The sequence below is a fragment of the Vipera ursinii genome, assembly GCF_947247035.1.
Source record: "Vipera ursinii genome assembly, chromosome: 1".
Taxonomy (NCBI): domain Eukaryota; kingdom Metazoa; phylum Chordata; class Lepidosauria; order Squamata; family Viperidae; genus Vipera; species Vipera ursinii.
In genome coordinates, this window is record NC_139512.1 from 116,385,182 (window position 1) to 116,409,768 (window position 24,587).

Below are 24,587 nucleotides of genomic sequence, written 5' to 3' on the forward strand. Positions count from 1 at the left end.
CCCAAAAATAAAATAAATAAAATAATAAATAAAGTGGTGGAGAAGCATTTCGGTAGAATGCTTTAAACGGGCCTTTCCCAAAGAGGTAGCCCTGTTTGCAAGGCTAGTTTAAAGCATTATACCACAATCCCCTTTGCATCAAAGGAGGAAAGAGGATCCCCAAACCCATCACTCCCTCCCAGTGTACTAGCTATGATGATAGCTGTAGTCTGCCACACATTCTGTATCTGGGTTGAGATAGCCTTCTTTAACTGGGTCCTGATCATAGGTCAGGTGCAAGTTCATTTTCTCATCTTCTTAGAGCCAATTGAAATATGATGAACTGTGTTTGCTTAGCACATGAAAATAGTGCCGATATCATGACACACATGTCTCTTTCGCATTCTGCTTTGTCATTCTGGTTTGTAAAACGTAGTTTTTTTTAGTTCAACATGAACATAGACAATGAATGATGTACAGCCACAGATTAGATGCAGTCTCAGAGTCCCTTGAAAAATTGTTGCCAAGTTATTTTAATGTGACAGAGGGAGAAAATTATTAAACTCATGGAATGACTTACATTTATGTATTTAATTTAATTTGATTTATATTTCATTGACATTTAATGCAATTTTCTGGGTACCCTGGCATGCCCATTTACCGGAGTACTATTTCAAGTGCAGTTAAGTGCAGTCCTCTGCTGGATAAAGGTTGCATCCAAATTTAGTTTAATTTGCTTGTTAAATTTATATCCTGCCTTTTCTTCAGTTGTTCATGTACATAGTACCCCTTCCTCCCATTGTCCCAACAACCTGGACTGAGAGAGATTGACTAGCCCAAGGTTACTTAATGAGCTTCCAGGTAGAATAGAAAACAAAATACACAGTGCAGAAAAACAGACTTGGAAGGGGCCTTGGAGGTCTTCTAGTCCAACCTCTGCCCAAGCAGGAGGTCCTCTACTAGAATCTGATTCTCTCCACTTCCACTCTTGAACATCACCTTGAGCCCAGCACCACACTTGTATGTATGATCATTGATTCCACTTTGGTCTTTCTTGCTGGCTATATAATCTGAAACCTCCGTCAGTGCCCCTGTTCATAATTCAGAGGATTTCACCAGAGCTTCAGCTGTCAAATGTTTAGGGTAAACATATCCAGGCTGGAAAAATCTGTAATGACCAGAGGTTTCTTTATCTTTTTATTACTGTGTTGGTGGTGATCTGAAGTTTTGCAGTGGTAGCTCTAGCAAATGTTATTTCTGCCTCATATTGTCAAATTCCTATGATATTGTTACTGCTCATATTGAAAGGCCAAGATCTATAGATCCCCTAGATCCAGCCTCTTATTTTTCCAGAATGAGATGGTTGTGTTTACCATGACATCACTGATGATCATTTAGAGATCTTACATCATTCCTTGATTTATTATAGAATGTGTATCCTGATAAAGGCTCCAGGAGGTTTACATAAGAAAAAGTACACTAACCATTTAAAATGCCACTGTACTCCTATACTTTCATTAATTCAGACCCTTATTACCTGATTAATTTAACTTCCAATCAGAATCCAATTCTATTCACCAAAACAATATAGCAAAATGAAAAGATGGTCCAATCCCACCACTAGTGCCTAAATGCCTGTCTGCACAGGACCATTCTCAAAAGTTTTGTAGAAGCCAGGCTGGGCTAAGCTATTCCCTTATATTTGGGCCACCTATGAGAACATCTTCCCCTAGCTCCCCATTCCCTCAACCATTTGAAATAAATATATAGGACAGCCAATTCCAGTTCTGAAAGACAGTTCTGAAAGCAAGCAAGAGACAAGACATATAGAACTTTATAGATTTAACCTTTTGGCTACCAATACTGTACAGTAATTGCAGTTAGGCTGCTAAGCCAGCTGTCCCTGCCAGTAACCAAACTGCTACATTTTGAACCAACGGCAATTTCTAGCTCATATGAAACGAAATGTCACGCGGACGATTGCAGTAGTCTAATTGTGTGGTGATAAGGGCATGAGTCACCGTCCGAATGAGTTTGTGGAGTGAGCAACTGAAGGAGCAACAGTTAAACATGGGTGAAGTTTCATCTTTCCATTAAAGTTGAATGGTGTATGAGTAAGTAGATTTGATTGTTAAACAGATCTTGCCATCTAAAAGTAATGACCTTGATGCTAACCAGCTCAGTGGTCCCAGTGAGGATGATTGTTGGATGTCTGCTATTCCTTTCTCATGTTTTTCTACAAAGGAAATTCCATACGTCTGCTGGATTGCGGATTCCAGAATTCCATGGAAATGAGCCCCTCTGATACAAGTGAGCTTCACTGCCAGGTAAGCAGAGAGGATTCAGCTGCACATCCCATTAAACCAATGGAAGAAAATCGTTTGTTATGACTAACCTCAGCTGGAGCAGGGCGCTAATGTGATTAATCTGTCAAAGCTTTAATTGCCAATTAAACCTATTCTCGACTACTATCAGGAAGATGCCTGAGAGATCTGAGGCTGTACAGGCAGCGCAGATGTGTTGCTGCCTTCACTGTAGCAGGCTGATGAAGAGGAAACTTAAAAGTGGCTTTTCCTGGCAGTTTAACAGATGTTTGCCATCTCCGGGTGAGACTCTTGTGTTTTCAGTAGGAATGCAAGCAATTGGAAGTTAGTGCTAGATTGGGTTCATCATTGCCAAATTATGATGTAGTTTGCTGGGGTTTCGCTAGACTTAAAATGGCTTCTTCACTGGGTCTCTGAATGCTTGGGTAACCCTTTTATGGCAATGCAGAAGAATGGACAACCTGTGACCCTTGAGCCAATTGTGACCTCCCCATGCCCCCCAAAGGTCTCTTTCACCACTCACAGGGAGGGAAGAAATTATAATGGAAGCTTTGACTTCAATACCTGCCAAAACAACAACAACAAAAAATAAATGCATCATCCCAAATCCTGCAGAACCATAGCTGTTTTGGGACAGGACACGACTTGTTCCCATCTACTCATCTGCTGGCCCTGCTGCTAACATTAAATGGATCCCAAGCCACCCATCTCTGGTTTCACTGTTTTGTATGGACTAAGTTACTATGGTTACCAAATAAACTATGATTTAAACCAACAGTGGCTTAGTATGTCTAAACTCAGTGTCTGTTTTGGTTTCTGGTCTGAAATAAAAGTGTCAGTACATCTTTCAAAGCAGGCGTTTCTCTAACTAAGCTGGAAACTGAGCGTGTTCATTTTTGGAGTCATTTTGTGAAGTTGCTATAATAAGAAATAAGATTCTGTTTTGCTAAACTTGAGAAAGAAAATATTTCAAAATAGCCTTTCCTTCTGGCAATGAGTGGCAGGCTGATTAAATTTGAACATGTTTTCTTACATTTAAAGAAACCATCCCTTTTCCTTGTGGAGAATCAGAAAATATACCTTCATTGCAATCTTTTTAATATAGAAATATTTCCCATTTAAATGAGCAATTCAGTTAAAAGAAAAACTTCCCATTTGAATCAATCTGATTTAAAAATGGAAAGGAGGGCTTACGTGGAAGGAGAGATGGGGTGGTGATGCTGTCCAAGGAACAGAAGGAAGGGCTGGACTTTATCTGGCTCTAACTATACCTATAGCAATACTCAGAAGCCTGCCACCTAAGTTAATTGCTCCCCACGTAGATTATAAAATTGTTAGATACTGTATACATGGCTGTTGTGACAGGACCCTTGCAGAAAAGGCTACTTTTAATTCAGAATGCCAAGTGATGCTTGTAGCTGGTTCAGTGCTGGCCTGAGAAACAGATCAGGATTAGTTCATGAGATCAGGGAGGAACCTGAGGCTTCAGGTGAGGCACGAGAAAGCATAGTGATCCCCGCTGAAGTGACAAAGGGAAAAAAGAGCCTTGATCTCACGGCACTCCCATATTTCACGAGGCCCTTGCAATTATTATCTTCATTGTCACCACCATCACACATCTTCAGAGCAGCTCTTTCTCAATTCTCTTTCCTCCCTGTTCTCTACTGACATGGGAACAGTTCTATTCAAAGGTAGCAAAAGTCAGCTAATTGAGTTCCTCAAAGCCACATAGAAATGCTCTGAGATTAGAGACATCACACGAGTGAGGGCAACTCGTTCCATTGGGTGGCCATTAACTTTGATACACCACCCTGCTCTCATTCCCCTCTCTGGGGTAGCTTTGGGTCTACTGATCCCACCACTACTTCCTGCCTGCAGCCATGGACTCCACTGTGTGCTTTACCACCCAACGTAGTTACTTGATTAGATTTCCTGGTTCTGTCCGTGATGCCATCGTGTATGAAAAAACAATCATTGAAATCAATAATTCTGAACAGGCTTCCTTTTTCTTAGCATGTTTGTTCAGATATTTCAGCGAGTAGTGAGACTTCCCCCTAGGTAGGGATGTGTGTGAGTAAGCATGCAAGCTTTGGTTAGGCAGCTTCTGGACTGCAGATGTTGCAGAATTTGGAGTGGGACAACTCGCTGCGGGACAATTTAATTATTCAATTTAGTTATTTAAAATAAATAACTCATTTTAATTTTAGTCATTCACATTTCATTCTGTCCCTCCTTTTGCATCCTTTCTTTAATGCTTCTATTCCACCTTTGCTTTGATATTAGTGTAATTCTTGTCCCGCGGCGAGTTAGCCATGGCAAGTTGGCTGTGGCAAGTTGGCTGTGATGAGTTGGCCATGGTGAGTTGCTGTGGCAAGTTGGCCGCAGTGAATTGTCATAGACACTGCTGAATTTCAGCTTTCAACAGTCCCTGAATATCTAGCCCATTTGATAAGAGTACAGCAATAAACCTGGACATGAGTATATGTTACTAAGGAAGCCCCACTAAGCTTCCATATTCGGGCTGCCTTTTATAAAAACCTCAGTCTTAACGGGCTCCAGAGGTTGTAACATTCACCATTAAGTTGAACTGAGCAACATCTATGGCTTTAGTTACTTGCTGCCCAACTGACCCCATCTTGCTAAAAAGCAAATGAGGCTTTGTCAAAACCCAGGCTCTGCTTTCCTATTCCATTGCTAGAGTGAATAAACCCTTCTCTTAAACTCCACTCCCCACTTTGTTACAAACAGTTACTAAAAATCTTACAGTGGGGAAAAAAAGGGGGGTGGGAGGAAAAAAAGGGGTAGAAAAAGCCTCCTGGGACAGGCATGAGCTGGTCACTGCAGTCACTCCCAGAATTATCCTCAACCCCTCTCAGAGAACCAGCTGTTGAACTCCCAGCTGTTGAGCTTCCCAGCCACAATACAGGTCAGAATAAAGATATACGAAAACAAGACAAGCCATCCCTCCAAAGAGCAATTTGAAGTCCAATGCTTTAAATAATTGGTTTAACCCAGACAAGAAGTTTGAAGTTGAGCTGCAGGTCATTTTCCTTAGCATCCTCTCAGTCCTTAAACCCAAATATTTGAAGAATGTTTCTGAATATGTTAATTTATCCTGCTTCAATCCTTTCTTTCCTGGAGACACAATACAAATGGAAATCAAAAGGATGACCAAATTTTCTCAGTAGTGGGATCTTGCCTATTCAATTCTTTTTGCAAAAAGGCTCGCAAAAAACAAATGTTGCCATTTTTTTTCCAGTTTGGAGCAGCACATTCTTTTCATCCAGTTACTTAAACAAGCTAAACAACTTTCCCAGGTTCAGCCTGACACTGTGAAAATTCTTAGCCAAAAAGATAACAACAACAACAATAATAATATAGTTGGAAGGGACCTTGGAGGTCATCTAGTCCAACCCCCTGCTCAGGCAGGAAACCCTATACCATTTCAGGCAAATGGCTGTCCAGTCTCTTCTTTATTTATTTATTTATTTATTTATTTATTTATTTATTTATTTATTTTATTGCATTTATATACCGCCCTTTCCCTGAGGACTCAGGGCGGTTTACAGGGAGTTAAAAATCAACCATACAAAAGTTAAAAACCAATTTAAAAAATATTAAATCAACCCTGTACTATTAAAAACCCCAATTAAAATAAATTTCTCCTCAGCCTGGGCCCGAGAGCTCAAAGAGCCAGGTCTTCAGGCCCCGGCGGAATGATCGGAGGTCGGGGGCAGTCCTCAGCTCCACCGGCAGCTGGTTCCAGAGGGCAGGCGATCCCACTGAGAAGGCCCTATCCCTGGGTGTCACCCGCCGGCAATCTCTTACCGGCGGGACCCTGAGCAGACCCTCTCTGTGGGAGCGCACTGGGCGAAGGGCGTTTGATGCCGGCAGCAGGTGTTCCCTCAAATACCCCGGACCCAGGCCATGTAGGGCTTTATAGGTGATAACCAGCACCTTGAATTTCTTAAAAACGTCCAGTGTTGGAGCATTCACCGCTTCTGCAGGCAGATCGTTCCACTGGTTCTTCTGGGTGACTTGGGGTGAATCTGTCTTTCAGCTCAGCTTATTCACTGATTGATGGAATACAATAAGCCTTTAGGTAAAGGTAAAGGTTCCCCCGCACATGCGTGCTAGTCGTTTCCGACTCTAGGGTCTGGTGCTCATCACCATTTCAAAGCCGAAGAGCCAGCGCTTGTCCGAGGACGTCTCCATGGTCATGTGGCCGGCATGACTAGACGCCAAAGGCGCACGGAACGCTGTTACCTTCCCACCGTAGTGGTCCCTATTTTTCTACTTGCATTTTTACGTGCTTTCGAACTGCTAGGTTGGCAGAAGCTGGGACGAGTAACAGGCGCTCACTCTGCTACGCAGCACTCGGGATTACATGGAGGCAGCTGGGAGAAAAAGATGTGGAGTCCAATACTTTGCGTTTCTGCAGAAAATGCAAGTTATTATGCAAGAATACAAACACGCTTCTTCATTGTTCACGCTTACATAAGTTTTGCTCATGCAAAGTTTGTGCACGCTCAAGCAAAGCTTCCTCACCTCAAATCGTAGACCTATGAAGGCTGATTTTAAGGTACTTTAGTGGAAGACATAATGTATTTGCCCACATGCAGAGGCCCACCATCATATACAAGAACAAAATAGGCATTTGGGGACCAGCTTTACATATAGCATAGGTCTTGTGTATTTAATCATGGTATATAGAAAAACCATCATTAATATACTAACGTATAAGAACCATAGGGGCTGAATTCACCACACATTAAGCCCAAACAAGAAAACCACTGTACATCATGGCTTGGAATAGTGTGGGAATTGATGTTATGTTTCATACCATGGAATTTTTATAGAATTGTTTTGAGCTAATGCTAGCACCTGCTGCCGGCGTCGACTCCCCTCCGCCCTGTGCGTTCCCACAGAGAGGGCCTCCTCAGGGTGCCTCCGGTCAGAGAATGCCGGCTGGTGGCCCCCAGGGGGAGGGCCTTCTCTGTGGGCGCCCCGGATTTATGGAATCAACTGCCGGTTGAGCTCCGGATGGCACCGGATCTTCGCTCCTTCCGGCGCGGGTTAAAGACCCATTTATTCGAACAAGCTGGCCTGGCCTGATGGGGGAATGTTAGGGTTTTAATGTTTTTATATTTTGATTGTTTTAATTTGGGCAATAATTTAATCCTTTTTTAACTTTTGTATTTCTATTTATATGCCCTGTTCACCGCCCTGAGTCCTTCGGGAGAAGGGCGGTATAAAAATTCAATAAAACTAAACTAAACTAAACTAAACTAAACAATGCAAATGAATTTGTGCTAAGCTGTCTGCGTGGATCCTTCCCAATCAGATGCACACTGGATGCTTTGGAGTACAACTGGCATTATCCCTAACCAGCCTGGGAGTTATAGTATATCCAGAGAGACTATGATTGGATACGGGTGGGTAGAGGTGAGGTTTCCAGAGCGGCCTCAGCAATCTGAATTGGAGACCTGCATGGAGATGACATGAGAAGAAATTAAGAAAAGCTGGGGAAGCTTATTCTGATATTCAGTTTTCTATCAGTCTCATTTCCTACCTCATTCATTGTGTACACGGCAGCACAGAGATAGAAGCCTGTGTCACTTGCCTGAAGACTTAGCAGATCCAAATGCATTTTCTCTTTTTTTGCGTCTTTCCACTTTGCTTTCAGCTTCTCCTTCTTAGTGCTATCTTGAAGTTCACTGCCGAAAGTGGAAAGGTACCCAAGGACTTCCAGCTCTGTCTTCTCAGGCAATTGGCGATACAAAAAAATGTTGTAGCCTGCATCATCCACAGAGCAACTGAAGGAAATATTTTTCCCAGTTGAGCCATTGACAAAGTTTGGAGTCTGGGTCACTGTCACGGCAGAGCCGCTACCTACAATTGCTGAAGAAGGAGAAAGAGAAAAAAAAATCAGCCGAGGATTCTAAAGAGAAGCCCAGGAAACTGTGAAGGAATTCGGTCAAGGGAAGACAATGAAATCTGAAGGAAAATGGGGCTCTGATGAAGGAAAGGGTCCAGGCCTCTTTCAGGGCACTTACTGCACCAGAAGGCCAGGAGGGCAAGGGAGAAGCGGAGTCCAGGGAGCCCAGAGCAGGAGTGAAGAGGCGCTGCGGCCATCTCAGCCTGGGGCTGCTAGTGCAGCAGCTGGGAAGAGATCAGAAGCTGCTGGGTTTCCGGTCACGTGCTGGCAATGTGGCTGCAAGGGCGGAATAGCCTGGGCCCTGGTGGTGGGAACCGGATGCCCAGACCCTCTTCAGGCCTTTGCACCTGAATTCAGGCAGGAAAGCAGTGCAGTGGCTGGGCAAAAATGGGGGGGGGGGAAACCATTTGCCTTCTCTCTCTCCCTCCCTCCCTCTCTCTTCCTCCCTCCCCCCCCCTCTCTCTCTGTGGAGAGTTTCTGCTGCTTGGAAAAAGAAGCTGCTGGAGAGGAGCTGATTTGCTACATCTGCGGGCTGGGCTGTAGTTTTAAGGGCAAAGTCATTCATACTTTCAGTTGTAATGGTTCTATGTACCAAGCCAAAAGTCATTCTATGATTTTATTTGACTTTGAATGCAGCTCCCGATGCCCTTATTTTGAGCATTTTCTCTTTTCTGGCATCGTGAGCAACTGTGTTTCTAGTCTTTAAGGCTGCAAAAATAAGGTTGAAGATGCACAAGTGATGGCATCTTGGTGCATAAGATTGAGAGGTTGCAGCTGTAGCTCTTTTTCATTCATGCAGAGTGTGCAGTGCACATCCAAAGGGGGCAGCGCTTCAGTGGCCGGGTTGCACCCACCACTTCGACACTGTTGACTTCCATCTGCAGACACCCCTGCGCATCTGTGCTTATCTTCAGCAATTGGTTCAGGTTTGAAAGTGTTGAACTTCTTGGCACCCGTATTTATATTTTGCACGAATTGCATGGCTTCCCACTTGAGGTTTTCATACTCTACATTAATAGACAGGAAACAAAGTTTTGAGAAGAAGAGGCATTTGCATGGTAAAGTGCTAAATCCACATTCCAAAGCAGTTGGAGAGGTCAAGGAGTGGCAAAGGGAAAATAGCCTCTCTATGTGTCTCTACTGAACAGTCCCTCAATTGCAACTGCTGCTCAGCTGCTGAATGCCCCCCAGAAACTGTCCAGGGAATGATAGGAAAGAGTGTGTCCAAACCAGACTAAAGTGGCCAATAAGATGATGGGCTAATGTCACCCAATGGGGTCAACTGACTTCAGCACCAATTGGCCAGTGAAATATGTCAGAATGTCCAACAGGAAAACTACTGAGCCTTGTTAGCGGTTGAAACTGGAAGGCACTACTGTTAAATCAGAACAATTAAGGAATATTTTAGGTTGCTTCAGGCATGGGCAGCAGATTAGATGAACATGACATGGCAGGAAAAAAAGAGATTTCTGGAACATGTTGGTCCCATGGTCAGGTGCAAGCAGGGAAAGACTATGCATAGAACAGCCTTTATGGGATTGGTGGGCGGTTAGGCTTGAAAAAAGTCTTCCCTAGAATAGAATAGAATAGAATAGAATAGAATAGAATAGAATAGAATAGAATAGAATAGAATAGAATAGAATAGAATAGAATAGAATAGAATGGAATGGAATGGAATGGAATGGAATGGAATGGAATGGAATGGAATGGAACAGAACAGGATAGTACCTGGAAGGACCTTGGAGGTCTTTTATTCCATCCCTCTGCTCAAGCAGGAGAAGCTATACCATCTCAGAGAAGTGACTGTCCAGTCTCTTCTTAAAAACCTCCAGTGATGGAGGGCCCATGATTTCTGGAGGCAAGCTGTTCCACTGGTTAATTGTCCTCACTGTTAGGAAGTTTCTCCTTAATTCCAGGTTGCTTCTCTCTTTGATCAGTTTCCAACCATTGCTTCTTGTCCTGCCCTCTGGTGCTATGGAGAATAGTTTGACCCCCCTCTTCTTTGTGGCAGTCTCTCAAATATTGGAATACTGCTATCATGTCACCCCCCTAGTCCTTCTTTTCTTTAGACTAGCCAAATCAAAGTGCTGCAGCTATTCTTCATATATTTTAGTCTCCAGGCCTTTGATCATCTTAGCTGCTCTTCTCTGAACTTTTTCCAAGGTCTCAACATCTTTTTTGTAGTGTGGTGACCAAAATTGGTTGTAGTATTCCAGGTGTGGTCTCACTAGGGTTTTATAAAGTGGTACTAATACTTTGCATGATCTTGATTCTATGCCTCTATTTATACAACCCAGGATTGTATTAGCTTTTTTGGCTGCTGCTGCACATTGCTGGCTCATAGTCAAGTGATTGTCTACTTCTACTAGGACTCCAAGGTACCTCTCACAGTTACTATTTCTGAGCCAGGTCTCACCTAATCTGTACTTATATCTTTGACTTTTCCTGCCTAAATGTAAAACTTTGTTTTTCTCTACATTAAAACTCATTTTGTTGGATAGGTTCATTGTTCAAGTTTGTCAAGATCTTTTTGAATCCTGAGCTTGTCTTCTGGGGTGTTGGGTATTCCTGCCAGTTTAATGTCATCTGCAAATTTGATGAGTTCCCCTTCTATTCCCTCGTCTAAGTCATTGATGAAGATATTGAAGAGTACTGGGCCTAAGACGGAGTCTTGTGGTGCCCCACTGCTTAATTCTCTCCATGTGGATGTAGTACCATCGAGAACTACTGGCTGAGTACGGTTTGTCAGCCAGCTACAAATCCATCTGGTGGTGATGTTGTCTATTCCATCTTTTTCTAGCATACCAAGCAATAGATTGTGGTCTACTTTGTCTAATGCCTTACTGAAATCTAAGCATACTATGTCCACAGCATTTTGCTGGTCTACTAACTCGGTCACTTTATCAAAGAATGAAATAAGATTGGTTTGACATGATCTGTTTTTAACAAACCCCTGCTGGCTACCAGTTATAACTTTGTTTGCTTCTAGTTGTTCGCAGATCTGTTTTTTTATTATCTTTTCTAGTATCTTCCCGGGTATTGATGATTGGTCTGTAGTTTCCTGGATCTGTTTTTTTCTCTCTCCTTTCTTGAAGATGGGAACCACATCAGCCCTTTTCCAATCCTTAAGTAGTTCCCTGGTGCTCCAGGATTTTTTAAAGATATGGGACAATGGTTCTGAGATAACATTTGCCAGCTCCTTCAGAACTCTGGGATGTAATCTGTCGGGTCCTGGTGATTTATATTCATCAAAGTCGGATTTTGTTGTTGTTGTTAGTTGCGAAGTCGTGTCCGACCCATCGCGACCCTATGGACAATGTTCCTCCAGGCCTTCCTGTCCTCTACCATCTTCTGGAGTCCATTTAAGCTCACGCCTACTGCTTCAGTGACTCCATCCAGCCACCTCATTCTCTGTTGTCCCCTTCTTCTCTTGCCCTCAACCTTCCCCAGCATTAGGCTCTTCTCCAGTGAGTCCTTCCTTCTCATTAGGTGGCCAAAGTATTTGAGTTTTAGCTTCAGGATCTGGCCTTCTAAAGAGCAGAAGTCGGATAGGTGTTCTCTTACCATTTTCTTGCTTATTTTAATTTTTGTTTGTAGTTTGCCTTTTGCAGTATTTTTTTTTTTGGTATGTTGTGCTATAATTTCTTTTTGTGTGAAGACTGATGCAAAGAATGAGTTAAGCAGCTCTGCTTTCTCCCTGTTAATTAAGAGATCTGGGATTTATTTGTTTGTTTGATTGATTATGTGCCATCAATTCAGTGTTGATTCTTAGTAACCATGATCCCCTTCAGAATAATCTATCCCCAACATGGCCCTTCTGGTCTTCCAGGTGCGCATATATCAGTGTTATAACTGAATCCTTTCACCTTGCTCCTAAAGTCTCTTTTCTTCCATCTTCCCTGCATTATAAGCTTGAGAGGTAAGCCTTCATATAATGTCTGAAATACTATAATCTGAACCTGGTCATTTGTGCATTGAGTGAGAACTCTTATTTGTTTTATGACCCATTTTTGTTGTCTTGATTTTCTACAGTATTCTCAGTAATCTTTTCCAAAACCAACATTCAAAAGTGTCAATGCTCTTCCTGTCATGCTTCTTCAAAATCCAACCTTTCATTACATGGACTGTTACATGGAATACCACAGCTTGCATGATTCTGATTGTTACAGAAATAGTTACCTCATAGCTTGTGAATATTTTTCCAAGGCCTTTATAGTTCTTAGTCTGTGGTGTATTTTTTGACTGATGGTTCCTTTATCGTCGACGATTGATCCTAAAAGGAAGAAGCAATCTATCACGTCTATATCTTCATTGTCAAGGAGAATTTTTTAACCTACAGAAAAAACAATTCAAGTGAGAGATGGTGGCATTCTTCAGAATGAGTCAGATAGAACCATAGACAATAGGATGAGAAACAATAGATTAAAATTACTAGAAAGGAGATTCAAGCTAGACATCAGAAGGAATTTCCTGATTATATGAGCTGTTTGCCAGTGGAACAGGCTGCCAAATGTAGTAGTTAATTCTGTTTTGCTGGAGGACTTCAAGTAGGTATTGGGTGGTCATCTTTCAGAGATGTTGTTGTGGATCTATGCTGGGCAGGGGTTGGAATTGATGAACCCCTAGGGTTCCTTTTGTTATTCTCCTATTATGGAGAAAATGAAAATGAAGACTTTGACTATGCCCAGAGGCACATTGTACATGCTAGAAAAGGATGCAGTTGCAGCCACTTTTTTGGTTCAGATATATTTCTGACCTCACCACAAACTTGCCTACTGCTGAACTTAGATAAACCTAGCCTGGAGAGAGATTGAATTACAGGGCTGCTTGCTTATCTTTGTGGAAGTTTCCTTATTCCCCAGATCATTATTGCCCAATGATATTGTACACCTCTGTTGAAAAATTTTCATTGCATAAAGTAAAACTTACAAGCATAGAAATGTATGCTTACTATTTTTAGATAATTCTGCTACAGCGAGGACTCATGACTTGAGCTTGTCAGCTGAATTAAAATTCTGCTTCTCTTCTTTCCTTCTTCACCCAGGTAATTTGTATGCAGTCTTAAACCTTTTTGCCCTTGATGGGTTTACAGTTTTTCATTATTTTATTTTATCCTTTCACCCACAGTGTCTTTATTTGATTGGTTTGCCCAGTTCCTAATGACACTGATGCATAGTTTGATCAGAGTCTTGGCCACAGCTGGAATGAGGGAATGGTGATGAGCCTGAATTGAATTGTCCCTACGCAGACTCTTTCTATCCATGAATCCTTGGTTTTCAGAAGAACTCTGAGAGATGAAGAGATGCTTGGAGTGCTGGAAGGCAAATCTGATTGACCATGAGTAAGAACCTTTCTCAAGGGTTACCTTGTAATGATAAGAGTGGCAAATCATAATGAGCCTTCTGTTCTTATTATATGTGTAAATAATTATCTGGGGCTCTGTTTAAGATGACTTGGTAATTCCTCAGGAAGAATGGGCTGGAAGAACATCTATATTATTGCTGTGAAGTCTGTTCTAGGAATCAGTCAGATAAAGTCACTCAGTTCTATTCTGAGCTAGATTCTGGATGTGCAGATTCCATAGAGTTAACGTAGGCATGTTCTAGCATAGTTCTCTGGAATGGGTTCAAGCCTGTTGGCCCTGAGGAAGTGGATATGGTCCTTGAGGCTGTGAGCATGGCCACCTGCATATTAGATCCATGCTTCTGGTTGGGCAAGGCCTCCCAGGAGAAAGCATGTGGGAGGATCAAGATGGTGGTGAATGCTTCTCTGTGTGTGGGGGATTCTGCTGGACCTAAAAGGCAGTGATCTGTCTCCTCCACAAAAGTCCATTCTTGGATTCTGTGGGATTGAATAGTTATACTCCAGAGGTCCCTGAAGGAAATGAATTATCTGAATTCTTTTCAATAAAGTTTCAGACTGGGATACAATATCAAAGTGGCATTAATTAGACTTGTATGTTATGCTTGGTGGTACCAAGTTGGAGTGGTGCATCTATCCTGTCCCTTCATGATCTCTCAGCAGCTGTTAATACTGTTGATCATGGTATTCTTCCAGAGTGGTTTGGGAGTTAAGAATTGGAGGCATGTGTTATAGTGATTCTCCTCCTTCCTTCATGGGTGGCTCAAGCTGTGTCGGTAAAGGAGGAGGAGAACCTTGTTTTGTGGAATTCCTCAGATCTCTACAGTCTCTTCACTCCTATCCAACATCTTTATGATACTACTGAGGGAGATCATTTCTTAGTACAGGACTCGATATCATTGGTATGCACATGATACATTTCCATTCTGGGCTGACCAGCCAATATCAACAAGGTTCTTTGTCAAAGAGTGTCTAGAGGTTGTGAGGGTCTGATGGGAAAGATCAGGCTTCAGCTTAACCCAAGCATGATTGAAAATGGCTGTGGGTTTTTTGGGTTCCCCAGTTCTGGCAACTTTCCATCTTTATTTTTGGATGGGGTTGTACTCCCTCAGACAGAAATGATGAACAATTTGGCAATCTTGTTAGATGCTCAGTTCCTGGTGGAAAAGCAAGCAACAGTCATGTCTAAGAGGATCTTCAGGGATCCTTAGTGCTTCCTGAGCTTGGTAAGGGGTTTTTTTGGCAGATGTTTCATTACTCAAACTAGGTACTATCATGAGTGCTAGCAGGGAGATTCCCTCCACTCCCTGCTATGTTATCTAGTTTGGATAAGGAAACATCTGCAAGAAAATAACTAAGTTCAGAGAGCACCAAGGACCTCTCATTTCAATCCTGAGCTATGAATATTCTCTATCGCTAAGAGCATATTTTCACCTATCCATCTTATGTACCCACATTACTCATTCCTATATCTGGAGGTCTTGGTCACCTCTCAGTTAGATTTCAACATGAGCTGCCCTTGAAAACTACCCAATAGCTGCTGTTGGTCCAGAATGCAGAAGCCTGAGTAGTTAGGAGAATACCACTGTTCAACCACATAATGTTAGTACTCTGTGAGCTGGTTTGACTCCCTATAGCTGTGGTGGCGAACCTATGGCACGCATGCCAGAGGTGGCATGCAGAGCCCTTTCTGTGGGCACGTGCGCCGTCGCCCCAGTCCTAGGCCTTCAGCTGGGTTTTATAAAACCTTTTCGCTTTAGGTCTCCGCTGGTGTGTGCAAAAAAAAAAAAAGAAAGAAAGAAAAAAGGTTCAATCAATCAATTTTAACTTCTCACGGGGAAAAAAGATCTCGCAAAGTTGGAATTGATTGATTGAACTTTTTAGTCCCAACCAGTCTGCCATTACCACTGCACTCATGCCCATCCAGTGGTCCATGCCCACCCAATTGGCCACACCCACTCAATGGGCCAAGCCCACCCGGCACCCGATGATACATAAGTGGGTTTTGCATTGTAGTTTGGGCACTCGGTCTCTAAAAGTTTCGCCATCACTGCCCTATAGGCTTCTGGAGGCAATTCAAGGTACTAGTCATTTACCTATAAAGCTCTTCATGGCACAGGACCATGGTATCTGCAGGACGGCCTGTCTGTTCATTCTATAGGATATGGTAGGGTAGGCATGCTTCACATCCTCTCTATGAAATATAGGGCCATCTAACAGGTTCCACGATGTGTGACTGCTCTGCTGCAGTGCTTACTCTTTAAAATTGTTTAACCTCATAATTGGAATCTCTGATCCTGGATGGTCCCAATCACGTTGGCTTTTGCAATGGTATGTGGGAGTGACCTTGAGAGATAGGGCAAAGAGAAGCAGCCAAGGGAATGGTCAGATAAATGGGAGCTTAACCCACAGCAGGAATGTTGGTGGGACAAATGATTCGGAAGAGATCCTCCCTAATCTTGGGGGCCGTAAAGAGAGAAGGGAGCATGGCCACCTGCAGGGAGAAATGCTCTCTCAGACTTTCAATATTTTGTTAATGTAACCATACCGTAAAGTAGAATTAGCTCATCTGACTGTGTTTCCTGCCTGGTTTACCTCACATGCCTGACAGCCTTTTATAAGGCCTTGAAAACTTAATTGTTCCTCCAAGCATTGGGCCAAAGCTTTAAAAGAGCCTGATTTTGGATTGGAGTATGTTCTGATTGTCTCGGTTATGTTACACTGCAAACTTTTTATGTTTTGTTAGGGGCCCTTTGCTTTATTTTTTTTTTTACCATATGTAACAACCCTGAAGGGACGCGGTGGCTCAGTGGGTTAGGATGCTGAGCTTGTCGATCAGAAGGTCGGCAGTTTGGCTGGTCGAATCCCGAGTGCTGCATAACAGAGTGAGCACCTGTTACTCGTCCCAGCTTCTGCCAACCTAGCAGTTCGAAAGCACGTAAAAATGCAAGTAGAAAAATAGGGACCACTCCGGTGGGAAGGTAACAGCGTTCCGTGCGCCTTTGGCATCTAGTCATGCCGGCCACATGACCACGGAGACATCCTCGGACAAGCGCTGGCTCTTCGGCTTTGAAACGGAGATGAGCACTGGCCCCTAGAGTTGGAAATGACTAGCACACATGTGTGGGGGAACCTTTACCTTTACCTTTTTAACAACCCTGAATTGCTTTTGGGCAAGTTGAATGGCCATATAAAACATTTGAATAAAATGGAACAAAATGATAGGGCTCCTAAAGGCTGATATTTATTTTTCATTTTTATTTGGTCACCTGTCTCACAAGTTGTAACTCTAGGCAGCATACAATAACAAGCCGTAAGGCATCAATATTGAAAATACTCTGCAATTTTAAAAAAAAACAACCCAGTAATAATATTATTAAAAGGCTATGATTAAAAGACTAGGAGGAAACATTAAATGTTAATGTACCCACCTCATTCAATCGCCATTTCCCTAAGACACCCCCCCTCCACCAAAGCTTGTTGATACACAGGTTTTGAGGCTTCTGGAAGGACATCAAGTATGTCAAAGAGGTTGGCCATGGCTTTGCAATCGAAGTCTGAATAAACATTCAAAAGTGGTGGGCCTTTTGATTACCCAATTGTGCTTATCACACTGACTTTTTAAACTCTCCATGTGGAAGCCCCTGAATCACATCCTGCAGTCCTACATTTGCTGTACAAGTTATTAAACATGCATCCTGCTTCACCCTGATGCCTCCTGGAATGCATCTTATTCTTCTGTTCTGAAACTCTCTAATTCTCCAAATTCATGTTCATTGGAAAGATTGCTCAGGGTTTTGCCACAACTATGAACCTTAATACAGGTAGTCCCTGACTTACAACTGTCCATTTAGTGACCGTTTGAAGTCACAACAGCACTGAAAAAGTGACTTATGACCGTTTTTCACACTTGCAACCATTGTAGCATCCGCACGGTCACAGGATCAAAATTTGGATGCTTGGTAACTGGTTTATAGCTATGATGGTTTCAGTGTCCCGGGGTCATGTGATCACCTTTAAAGCCTTCTGACAAGCAAAGTCAGTGGGGAAGCCAGATTCAATTAACAACCATGTTACTAATTTAACAACTGCAGTGATTCACTTAACAGCTGTGGCAAGAAAGGTCATAAAATGGGGCAAAACACTTAACAAATGTCTTACTAGCGACATAAATGGTCGTAAGTCGACAATTACCTGTACAGTTCACATTCTAGCATGACCTATGCAGTCAGATACGTTGCTGAATCATTGAATGGGAATATTTCCCTTGTCTTCTTTTGCTCTTTTCATTACGCATCTTATCTTACCTACCTGATTTTTATGTCTCTTTGCATTTTCTAAAACCTGCTTGTTCATCTGGCATTTCTATTTCTATTTCTTTTTGTAAGGTTTAAACATAACTGCTTGCTCTAGGAATTAATACAATGGCTTGGTAATCTATATGTTCTTTTGCATCTTCCTCCTTTAATAGCAATATATATACACCAATCTTTCCCAATTTTGAAGTTCTGTAGTTTCGTTCCACCTTTGTTGACATAAAACTGATAACTTTATTTATGTGTCAAATTTATATAGCCACCCACCTCACAAAACAAGTGACTCTGGGCAGCATGCAGCAAAGATTTTCTTCATCTTTAAACAATTCAGTGGGCATTTTATCTTCGCAAGATGCTTTCGCATGACTCGTTGACTTTGCTATGTCAGGGAAAGATTCCAATTTCCTCTGTTTCTCCGACTTTTTAATTCCAATCACACAAAGTAGGACGGTGAGACCTTGGCATAAAGGTGTTTGCAAATAATGTAATTTGTGTGTATGCATGATAATTACACAAATGATGAAAATCACATCATGTGCACGATGATGTCATCCTACAAATGAGGCAATTGCTGTTTCACTTGTATAATTCCATCACTGTGAAAATGATACTATTTGCATAATGACATCAGCACACAAAATGGCATAAATACTTCCTTATTAAACAACCTTCACAAATAATTTATATTCCCCAAATACTCCATGAAAATGCTTCAAATTCTTTTTTCATGTTGCAACTGTTGTCATTTTCCTCAGTGTCTTTTTTCCACTGCATTTGTAACAGGTGCATATACTTGCGTAACACAGATGTTGAATGGATATCCATTAATAACAATAGATATTATGATATTGTTTGCTGGCCTATACCTAAGCACATACTTACTGGGTTTTTGAATAACATTCACATGCCATTTCCTTGTATGTTTTTATTAGCTGAATAATCCTTCATGTACTGTAGTCATCTGACTTAAGTTGGCTATGCTGGTTCAATTAAGTTTATTTATTGGTAAAGCACCCACTGTAATATGCTTCATTTCCTCTTTGAAGATTTCTAGTTTTTCTTGGATCATGTTTCTCACACTCTGCATCCTAGATAAATATATTTGTACAAAATGGAAAAACTCCTGTTTCACTGCTTGCAATATTAGTGAGTAGATTTCCTTGTGGCTTTGATCAGGTTATATCACCCAGAAGCCCCTGGTGAATGTTCTGCCACAGTAAACAGGAATGCTTCCAACTTACATATAAATCAATGTGTGTGGCAAAAATAATTTATATTCCCTAAAATGAATTTGGGGAACAGGATGTCCCATGATCTGGTATCCAAATGTATGTTATTTTTTAGCCATGCTGACAGCTAGTCCTCAGCTTACAATCATAATGGAGTCTGGCCATCACAGTCTTAACGCTTGTAAATTGGTTAGTCAGATGATTGACCAGATTTTTTTTTCAGACGTTAAACAAATGAGATGGTCGTTAAGCAAATGTGGTGGCTGTTAAGTGAATTCATGGATTGCCATGGCACATATTTTTGCCAAAAAACTACTGCTTGGCAAAACCATCATAAAACATACTCATGTCACCACTGGATGCTGCAAGAGGCCATAAATGTGGCCATGTTGCTGAGTGCCAGAAGAGCAGTCACATGGCTGCAGGGGGTAGAGCAGTGGTGGTGAACCCATGGCACATGTGCCAGAGGCAGCAGTCAGAGCCCTCTCTGTGAGCATGTGCGCTGTCGCCCCAGCCCCACCTCCCCCCGTTGTCCCCTCCTCACCAGCAGCCCTTCCGGAGGAGATGTTCTGAACCAGCCCTCTTCTCGCACCCCTAATCAAAAGAAGAGTCTGGAAAGCGTCCAAGACCAAAAGGCTTCTGCCAAGTTTTAATTACACTGTTACAAGAATACAAGAGCTTGACTACTCAAACGGAAAAGTTGCTTTCAGCAACCAGCCCCTCCCCAAACACTTCTTTTATAGAGAGCTCAGGGCGTGGTCTCCCTGTGCCTCCTCCCGAGGAGTCCCATAGCCTTTCTTTGTTTGTCCCTGCTCGTCTGCCTCCTGCGTCGGGCGTCCTTGAACAGGGCCAGCTGTGGGTCATCATCCTCCGCACTCTCGGGCTCACACAGCTGAGAAGAGGTTCCCGGCTGAGGACTCTGCAAAGTCTCCAAATCATCATCAGCCGGTTCGTTACCCTCCTCCCCCACATCTGAGTCCTCCGATACATCGGACCCGGCTGTCGGACCCACAGGCTGGCCCTGAGTCACAACAGGAGAGTCGCCCCTGGGTGCGGCCTGTGCAGAGCAGCGCAGCCAAGGACATGGCAGTCGGGCAGCGGGGACAAGACTCCACCCTTGCGCTCTGTTGCATGCAGATGATGTTGTGGGGTGCTGGCAGAGGGCGTGGCCACCATGGCGCTGCTGGGCTGCCTGGGTGATCTGCTGCAGCAGGCTGTGGAGGTGGTGGGTGGCCCTGTGGGCGGGGTGATTTTTGGGCACTCGGTCTCTGAAAGGTTCGCCATCACTGGGGTAGAGGGTGACCATCAGAACTTGGGATCCCAATCACCCCCTTTTTCAAGTGGGTTATAAGTTCAAACAGTTGCTAAGATTCTTGGTGTCACCACAAAAAACGTTTGTTGCTGCCTTTTCCAGGTTTGATTTTGATGTTCGTCTTCCTAGTGCATTGGTTTCCTGCATAATATGCAAATTTTATGTACTCTCATGGAAAATACCATGGCTCTTATCGTGCAGGGCTGCTCTTGTGGTCTAACAGTTTATTTGATCAAAATGCTCACCCCACAACCAGTGTAAAAATGGCAGTTCTGGGCATCTGAAAGGCATAAATGGAACAAAGGCTGCTCTAAATATGAGAACACTAGAACAAAACCCATGGATTGGTATGATATCAGGTAAAAGATGGATATGAATCAAAAAGAGTAAAGGGCAGATTTCATCCTGATACTCAGTTTTGCACCTGCTACTGTTCCTCTCTCTTTCACTGTGTACACCCCAGCACAGAGATAGAAGCCGGTGTCATTTGCTTGAAGACTTGACAAATTCAAATACATTTTCCGCCTATTTGAATTCTCTGAGATCCTTTCACTCAGCCGATCCTTCAAATCACTTGGAATATCTTCGAGTGTTGTACTGTGACTGTAGAGAGTCCCAAGGACTTCCAGCTCTGTCTTCCCAGGCAGTTGGCGATACCAATAGAAATGATAGCCACTGTCAACAGAGCAATAGAAGTTAACATTTGCCCCGGCTGAGCTATTGACAAAGCTTGGAGTCTGGATCACGTTCTGGGCAGAGCCACTGCCCACAAAGGCTGAAGGAGGAGAAAGAAAAAGGCAATTTTCAGCTGGGGATTCTAAAGAGGAGCCCAGGAAACTGTGAAGGAATTAGGTCAAGGGCAGACAGTGAAATCTGGAGGGAAATGGGGCTCTGATGAAGGAAGGAGCCCAGGCCCCTTTCAGGGCACTTACTGCACCAGAAGGTCAGGAGGGCAAGGGAGAAGCGGAGTCCGGGGAGCCCAGAGCAGGAGTGAAGAGGCGCTGTGGCCATCTCAGCCTGGGGCTGCTACTGCAGCAGCTGGGAAGAGATCAGAAGCTGCTGGGTTTCCGGTCACGTGCTGGCAATGTGGCTGCAAAGGCGGAATAGCCTGGGCCCTGCTGGTGGGAACCAGATGCCCAGACACCCCCCCTCCCCGGGGTCTTTGCTCCTGAGCTCAGGGAGGAAAGAAGAGCAGAGGCTGGGGAGAAATGGGGGGGGGGGCGCATATGCCTTCTTGTGGGAGAGGTGTGTTCTGCTACTTAGAAATAGAAGCTGCTGGAGAGGGGCTGGTTTGCTGCACCTGCTGGCTTGGCTATAAATACTTTTAAGGGCAAAGTCATTCACACTTTCAGTTGTTCCTTCAAAAGTGATGGCTCTATATACCCAACCAAAGGCCGTTGGCTGATTTCAATTGGCATTGAACGCAACTCTAAATGCCCTTATCCTGAAGCATCTTTGCCTATCGGTAACTATGTTTCTAGTTCTTAAGGCTAGATAAGGTTGGAGATGTACAAGTGCTGGCTGTGAAATATCAGAAGAGTTTGGAGGGTCAGAGAAATTTCAGCCTATATAGGATAGTCCTAATGTTTGTTCCTCTCCAGCATTCCCAAAAACCATTCTTCGGTTGTGTGAAGAGCAGCATCATCAGAAAGGTGGATATGATTGAGAGATTGAAGCTGCTGCCCTTTTTGATACGTGCAAAATATGCACATTAAAAGAGGGAAGGATTTCAATTGCTGGGCTGCATCCACCATTTTGACACTGCTCACTCCCATCTGTGGACACCCTTGTGTATCTGTGCTTATTTTCAGCAATTATTTCAGATTTCAAAGTATAGAACCTTTGGTAACTATGTTTTGTCAGAAGTGCATCGCTTTCCACCTGTGAAATCTAAATGTCTTTCAATGCTTACAGTATCCGTGAGGACATTTCTTTGTGGCTTTGATGGGACTACATCACCCATAACCCCTTGTGAAAGCTAATGCTCTGCCATAGTAAATAGGAACGCTCCCAACCTATATATAAATGAATGTGCAGTGAAAAGTCTGGCTGCCCAAAGAAGTGAAATGCTGGCCTACAACAGCCTGGCCCTCATTGTGCAGGGTTTTTTTCTTCTGGTGTTTTAATTTATTAGACCAAATGGCTCACCTCACAGCCCCTGTAAAAATGCCATTTCTGGGAAACGGAAAGGCATAAATTAATCAAGGTCTGTTTTAAATATGAGACCATTAGGATGTAGGTCAGGGTTACCCACGGATATCAGATAAAAAATGGACATGAACAGAAAAGACTAAAAGGCAGATTTGTTCCTGATACTCAGTTTTGCACCTGCCACTATTCCTCTCCCTTTCACCGTGTAACTGCAGCACAGAGATAGAAGCCGGTGTCATTCGCCTGAGGATTTGACAGTTGTAAACGAAGTTCCCTCTTAGGTGGATTTCTATTCTGTGATCCTTCTCCTTTCAGTCGATCCTTCAATTCATCTGGAATTTCCTCAAAGGTTGTACTACCAGTGGGGAGGTACCCGAGCTCTTTCAGTTCTGTCTTCCTAGGCAGTTGGCGATACAAAAAAATCCTGTAGCTTGTATCATCCACAGAGCACCAGAAGGAAATACCAGTAGGGTCACTGGTTGAGCCATTGACAAAGCTTGGAGTCTGGATTACTGTCAGGGCAGAGCCACTGCTCACAAAGGCTGAAGGAGGAGAAAGAAAAAGGCAATTTTCAGCTGGGGATTCTAAAGAGGAGCCCAGGAAACTGTGAAGGAATTAGGTCAAGGGAAGACAGTGAATTCTGGAGGGAAATGGGGCTCTGATGAAGGAAGGAGCCCAGGCCCCTTTCAGGGCACTTACTGCACCAGAAGGCCAGGAGGGCAAGGGAGAAGCGGAGTCCGGGGAGCCCAGAGCAGGAGTGAAGAGGCGCTGCGGCCATCTCAGCCTGGGGCTGCTACTGCGGCAGCTGGGAAGAGATCAGAAGCTGCTGGGTTTTTGGTCACGTGCTGGCAATGTGGCTGCAAGGGCGGAATAGCCTGGGCCCTGCTGGTGGGAACCGGATGCCCAGACACCCGCCCCCCACCCCCGAGGCCTTTGCTCCTGAGCTCAGGGAGGAAAAAAGATCAGAGGTTGGGCAGAAACGGGGGGGGGGCACCTTTCCCTTCTCTCTCTCTCTCTCTCTCTCTCTCTCTCTCTCTCTCTCTCTCTCTCTCTCTCTCTCTCTCTCTCTCTCTCTGGTTTCTGCTGCTTGGTAAAAGAAGCTGCTGGTTTGCTATATCTGCTAGCTGGGCTGTAGTTTTAAGAGCAAAGTCATTCATACTTTCAGTTGTTCCTTCCAACGTGATGGCTCTATATACCCAGCCCAAAGCCACTCTATGATTTTATTTGGCTTTGAAGGTAGTTCCAAACGCCCTTATTTTAGGCATTTTCTTCATAGGTGTCAATAACTATGTTTCTAGATCTTATGGTTGCAAAAATAAGGTTGGAGATGTACAAGTGATGTCAGTGAAATCTCAGAAGAGTTTGGAAGGTCAGAGAGATTTCAGCCTATATAGGATAGTCCTAACGTTTGTTCCTCTCCAGGATTCCCAAAAACCATTCTTCGGGTGTGTGAAGGGCAGCATCATCAGAAAGGTAGGTATCATTGAGAGATTGAAGCTGCTGCTCTTTTTGATACCAGCAAAATGTGCAGATTAAAAGGAGGCAGGACTTCAATCGCCGGGTTGCATCCACCATTTTGACACTGCTGACTCCCATCTGCAGACACCCTTGTTGGTTCAGATTTCAAAGTATAGAACTTTTTAGTACCAGTGTTTTGTCAGAAGTGCATCACCTTCCACCTGAGAAATCGAAATGTCTTTCAATGCTTACAGTATTCGTGAGGACATTTCTTTGTGGCTTTGATGGGACTACATCACCCATAACCCCTTTTGTGAAAGCTAATGTTCTGCCATAGTAAATAGGAATGCTCCCAACCTATATATAAATGAATGTGCAGTGAAAATAATTTATATTCCCCAAAAAGAACTTGGGGAAAAGGGCGTGGTCCCATTATCTTTCATCCCAATTTATCTTATTTTTCACCCATGTTTGCACACTTTTCTTGGTGACAATACAAAAAAGGTTTGCAGCTATCTT

At 43.3% G+C, this 24,587-nt stretch overlaps 2 protein-coding genes across 2 annotated transcripts in view; both read right to left on the reverse strand.

Annotated features, from left to right (window-relative positions):
• Window positions 1–24,587, reverse strand: part of LOC310650798 (uncharacterized protein) — a 57,929-nt gene that overhangs the window by 25,187 nt on the left and 8,155 nt on the right. The window lies entirely within an intron of this gene.
• On the reverse strand, window positions 6,837–23,388 carry LOC310632486 (uncharacterized protein; the record flags this gene model as incomplete). The annotated part of the gene is made up of 4 exons (XM_083349706.1): window positions 6,837–7,187; window positions 7,598–7,789; window positions 7,876–8,204; window positions 23,310–23,388. 3 exons carry the CDS (start codon window positions 23,386–23,388, stop codon window positions 7,769–7,771), a joined length of 429 nt encoding a protein of 142 aa, XP_083205832.1. The 3' UTR covers window positions 6,837–7,187; window positions 7,598–7,768.